At 37.2% G+C, this 6000-nt stretch overlaps 1 protein-coding gene across 1 annotated transcript in view; it reads left to right on the forward strand.

The window, feature by feature from the left end:
* LOC134211691 (uncharacterized) overlaps positions 1-3767 on the forward strand; it is a 30599-nt gene extending 26832 nt beyond the window's left edge. Inside the window, exons 5-6 of the mRNA XM_062688823.1 lie at positions 3157-3350; positions 3411-3767. Of these exons, the coding sequence (XP_062544807.1) occupies positions 3157-3350; positions 3411-3656 (440 nt within the window). The 3' untranslated portion in view covers positions 3657-3767. The remainder of the gene's footprint in view (positions 1-3156; positions 3351-3410) is intronic.
* The last annotated feature ends 2233 nt before the right edge of the window (positions 3768-6000 follow it).

The following is a 6000-nucleotide window of genomic DNA, read 5'->3' on the forward strand; positions in this document are numbered from 1 at the left end:
CTACTCAAGCGTTATGCGTGCATCTAAAATTTTGAAGTAAATTTGGCTTCCGAAGAAAGTTATGAACAAATTAGTCAAATGACATGCAGATGACATTTTACAAGCCTGCTTCCACTAACTGCTCACATTCGCCGTCAGAACAGTCGTTTCCTTAAATCGGGGGGCACTATGCCTAGTGCAGCGATTGCGTTGCTTCCAATGGCGGATATAATATCTTTCCAGCCATCTTTAAGAGAAGCTGTGCCTAACTGCTCTTCCATTGGGAGTGCCACTTCCAGCTGTTGCGTGTAGTCGTGGGTTACTCTACCGTTTTCTAACTGCCCAATGTTTTGCAGCGACGAACGACGCGTAGTTTTTTGAGCGCAGGCATACTGCAATGAGGTAGTGGTCGGATTCAATATTAGCACTGCGGTAAGTGTGGACGTTCGAAATGTCGGAGAAGAATTTACCGTCGAATATTACGTGGTCGATTTGGTTTTCCGTTTCTTGATTAGGTGATTTCCATGTGGCTTTGTGCATATTTTTGCGGAGAAAACAACACTGCTCATATCTTAGGTAAAGTTATTTTTTTTCCTCTCATGGTTTTTGTTTTAGGAATTGGCTTATTTTTAGTAAAGTTATATTAATATATATAGTTGTATAGTTGCAACAATTTTCAGTTCTAATGCGCGGAGCAGCATTCGCTAACTTAAACAAAAATATTTTGCAGCTATTGAACGGCTAGTGTTAATTGAATTTCAACAAAACTTTACTTATCTCAAACTGTTTTTAAGCTCCTGCAAATGAAGGTGGCCCTAAAAAGTCGATAAAAGCTTTTGTTTTGTTTATTTGCTTGTTTGGAGAAGCCATGAAAAAAAAATTCTAGAGATAAATATTGACCATACATATTTATCTCAAGGTCAATATTATAAAAGTTAAATAACTTTTTTCTAACTTCATTCATAGACATTTACGACAATACAGCCACAACTTAAAGGCTACCTTAAGGCTACCTTACACCTCGGGAAAATTTTCCGCCGGAATTTGGTCCCCGTGCATTATAAATGAGGCCGGGATTTTGATTTTCCATGCTCAAATCCCGAAAACATCGCATATGTAAAAGTACATGGGGAAAAATCCGTGGACCAAATTCCCGAGGCCTTTGTTCTGTATATATCTGAATAACAATAAGTATTTTTGTATACTTACTTGATACTTGATCAATAAATTATAGGTGATTTATCAATTAATATCAATAAATTATCCCCTATAAGGGATTTAAAGTAATTAATTTACAAATAATATATCTTATCCTGTTCATATACTTGACCGTAAGCTTTTAAACCATTGAGATGAAAAGTAGGCTTTGAAAATAAAACAAGATAAATCAAAAACAAATCACCACTCACCAAAGCCATAGTTTCTGGCGCCATTTTTATGCGTGTAGAACATAGTTGCACCAAAATTAAGTGCGGTTAAATTGCAAATTGCGATTAATAGAGTAAGATAAGCGGAATATAAATCAAAGGCATTGCTTTTTAAGGTTCGTCAACTTTTTATAGTGGTAGTTTAGTCAATTAGTCAGCTTCAATTTATATATTTAGTTAAAAAAAAAATAGCTGTACGAATTTTGATACTTTGCATTTGCATTCGTTTTCAATTTTCTCTTTTTCATATACTGAGGTACGTATTTCGATGCCCCACGTTATGTCTTTCTTATGCAATGGTTGGCGCTCATTTTTCTTCCGACTAAAAACAAACGGAGGAGTAGATTTTTTTTATGAGCGGTGCAATATCTTTTATTTTTTGCGAGCACATGTGCATCATCACGTTTTATTGAAAGTTTGAATTAGTTATACTTGTGACACATATATGATACCAATATCACTGTACAGCATAAAATCATATGTCTGTCACCCAGAATCACGCTGGTATCACGATAGCACGATGATTTCCGTACCCTGCCCTTCGACCGTTGTATTGTACGAAACAGAACATAATTTGTTGTTTGAAATGTCAAAAACGCCGTTTAACACATGAAATAAAAACAAACATTTGCAAGCTGACTGAGTAAAAATCGTTTTTTTGCAATTCCGGGTGATATTTTTCGCAACATTGGCAAAATAATCCTTCTTAAACCCCATTTTCTACAATTGGGTTGTTTAGTGGTATATATATGTAGAATCAGAATCAGTATAAAAAACAGAGCCTAAGCCAATTTTTCAGATTTTTTGAAGCCCCGGAACTATTTTTAATTTGCATTTTAAATTTATATGGGACTAAAACATTGTTCTTATGCTGCATGGGCCAACTGTCATTCTATGAATGTTAGTGTCATTCTATCGATTGAAATGGCTTATTGTTTGCTGTAAAAAATGTAAATAAAAGGTTTACAAACAAAATAAAAATTTCTGTATCGTGTGATTTTGAACATTTTGTGCAAGGATCCCATAAGTTTTAATTGGAATGAGGTCTAGGGATTGGGAAGAACGCGGGATCTTTGATTTTTCATTAGTCAGCATCTACTTTTTTAGATGGGTAGAATGTTTTTTACCGTTGTTTTGGACAAATTTGAAATTGGAGCTATGAGCCAATTTAACGGTGCTGGCTTTATTTTTCAAAATGTCCAAATGAGTTAAACGATCAGTGCCGTTTGCACTGAAATCACCCCAAACCATAGAACAGAGTGACTAACGTCCGCAGAAATAATTGCCCTGCGGAATATTTACAAGAACTCGCATATTTCTGCTAAAATACCTATACGAAGAATTGGAAAACTATTATGTTTTCATATCGATGAATGAACTGCTGACGCGAATTTACAATTTATTCAAAAAATATGGGTAAATATTGTGTAATACTCATAAAAACTATAGTAACAGTTTATGATTTTTATACATTTTGATGAAACATATAGTTTTAGAAAGCGGTAGAAACAGTTTCAAAACAAGCTGACAAAAAGATACAACGGTGCTGGAAAGAAAAGATGTGTGTCATCTTGTCACTGTACGCGTACAACGTGATACGAAAATCATTGTGCGGAAATCATATGTCTGTCGATAGTATTAGAGTTAACTTGAAGCAAAATACAGACTAAAAAGTGGCTTAGAATGAAGTTGGAAATTAGTACTATTATAAACTCCGCAAACATGTTCTTATTAGTTATTAATTTCACAGAAAAAGACTCGGGATTCCTGAGGATTGGCTCTCTGAACGTTCGAGTGAAGAAAACGACCGAAGCCTTCAGCAACTTTTTGGGAGTTGGGACCAATGCGACGCGCCTCCCTCCGAATATGAGAACTAGCGCTCCTCCCAATTCGACGTACTTTGAAAAACTGCACAAAAGCTGGGGATCTGCTGACAACATACCTGTAAGTGGATACAAAGTTACCTTTGAAAGCAATCGCTCTAACACGCCTTTTACATTTTAGCACGAGGATGGTGTCATGCCGCCTCCCAAGTATGGATCTGTGAAAAAACGTCGCCCTAAAAGAGATGCAGAGTACGACCCAGCTAGCGATCATTGTAGTCAGAGTGTACCAACGACACCTAGTCAAACACGAGCTCCAATAGGGATGTTGTCGGAAAATCAAGATACTGAATCCGAAAATCCTGGCGATTCCGACTCGGATACCGCATGTGGCTTCGATTCAAATTGGAGGCCAACTTATATTTGAGTGATTTAACCATATAATCCTGATTTCATTTTAATCCGAGAGATTTATTTATACTTAACATATGTGTATAAGCGAAACACGACTTTATAAATACCTACTTGAGTAATCAAAACAAATGGATTCAATTTTCGAATGCCCATAACCCGTCAATACCAACCTCCAACACCTAGCCGTATTCAACTGCAAGATTCCTTTGGAAACAAAAAAAAGATAGATTTATACATAATTGATTATTCAAAATCAATCGCCGGATTTCGGTCCCCGTGCATTTTAAATGGGCCGGGATTTTGATTTTCCGTGCTCAAATCCCGAAAACATTGCATGTTCAAAAATACATGAAGAAAAATTCCGCGGACCATAATAGGTTAGCTCTTACTCTACAAGTATAATTGAATAAATAAATAAATAAATATTTCCAAGGTGTGAGGCTATCTTAAGGCTGCCTCACACCTCGGGAAAATTTTCCAGCGGATTTTGGTCCCGTGTATTTTAAATGGGGCCGGGATTTTGGTTTTCCGTGTCCAAATTCCGAAAACATCGCATATGTAAAAATACATGGGGAAAAAATTCGCGAACCAAATTCCCGAGGTGTGAGGCTATCTTAATGGTAGCCTCACACCTCGGGAATTTGGTTCGCGGATTTTTTCCCCATGCATTTTTACATATGCGATGTTTTCGGGATTTGGGCATGCGAAATCAAAATCCCGGCCCCATTTAAAATGCATGGGGCCCAAAATCCGGCGGAAAATTTTCCCGAGGTGTAAGGTAGCCTTTACACATCGGAAAAATTTTCCGTTGGATTTTGGTCCTCGTGCATTTTAAGGCTGCCTTACACCTCGGAAAAATTTCCGCCGGAATTTGATCCCCGTGTATTTTAAAGGGGGCCGGGATTTTTATTTTCCGTGCCCAAATTCCGAAAATATCGCATATGCAAAAACACATGGGGAAAAAATCCGCGGACCAAATTCCCGAGGTGTAAGGCTACCTTACACCTCGGGAAAATTTTCTGCAGGATTTTGGTCCCCGTGCATTTTAAATGGGGCCGGGATTTTAATTTTCCGTGCCCAAATCCCGAAAACATCGCATATGCAAAAACACATGGGGAAAAAATCCGCGGACCAAATTCCCGAGGTGTGAAGCTGCCTTAAGGTAGCCTTTAAGACTACCTTACACCTCGGGAAAATCTTCGGCGGGAAATGGGGCCGGGATTTTGATTTTCCGTGCCCAAATACCGAAAACATCGCAAATGTAAAAATACATGGGGAAAAATCCGCGGACCAAGGTAGCCTCACACCTCGGGAATTTGGTCCGCGGAATTTTCCTCATGTATTTTTATATGCGATGTTTTCGGCATTTGAGCATGGAAAATCCCATTTACAACACACGGCGCACAAAATCCGCCCTAAATTTTCCCTAGGTGTAAGGCTACCTGAACTTTCTTCGGATATTACGAAAAACTTACGAATAAGATTTTAGAGTAATATTGACCCAGAAATGTATATGCTTATAGAATAATCAAATTGTAACCAAATTACAGGATATATTTAAAAATTTATTAAGCTCATCCTTTTCGATTATTCTGGCAACTGAAACAAGCTGGGATGAAAGCGTTAGGAGTGAAGAAATTTTTGGAAGTAACTTTAATGTATTTAGAGATGACAGGAGTTTTCTAACGTCTCAGAAAAAGTCCGGTGGTGGTGTTCTAATAGCTATTTCAGCAAACTTTAATTCAGAAATCATCACAACAAATAAATTCAATGAATTTGAGCATGTCTGGGTAAAACCCAAATAGCTGGAGAAATGCATATATTCGCATCGGTATATTTCCCACCTAATCATGCTTGTAAGCACAACTATGAATCTTTTTTGAGTGCGCTGAACAAATACTATCAGAACATCCACCGGAGGTTAAAGTTCACATCTATGGGGACTTTAACCAACGCAATGCTGACTTTATTCTAGACTCAGAAAACGAATGTATCCTACTGCCAGTCGTTGGGGATAACGAAACTTTGCAATTAATTTTTGACAAGTCTGCAAGTTTAGGATTGAACCAAATTAATCATATAAAAAACAATCAAAATTGCTATTTGGACCTCTTGCTGACAAATATCTATGAAGATTTCTGTGTAACAGAATCTATCAATCCATTGTGGAAAAATGAAGCGTTCCACACTGCAATCGAATACTCGTTATTCATTCATGAAGAACAAAGACCCAACGATTGTGAGTATGAGAATGTCTTTGAATACAATTTAGCGAACTATGAAAATATTCGAGGTAGGTTAAGTAGTGTAAACTGGCAAATAGTTTTAAGAAATGAAGAAAATGTCGAAGCATCTGT

Source organism: Armigeres subalbatus, chromosome 2 (genome assembly GCF_024139115.2).
Source record: "Armigeres subalbatus isolate Guangzhou_Male chromosome 2, GZ_Asu_2, whole genome shotgun sequence".
NCBI classification, from domain to species: Eukaryota; Metazoa; Arthropoda; class Insecta; order Diptera; family Culicidae; genus Armigeres; species Armigeres subalbatus.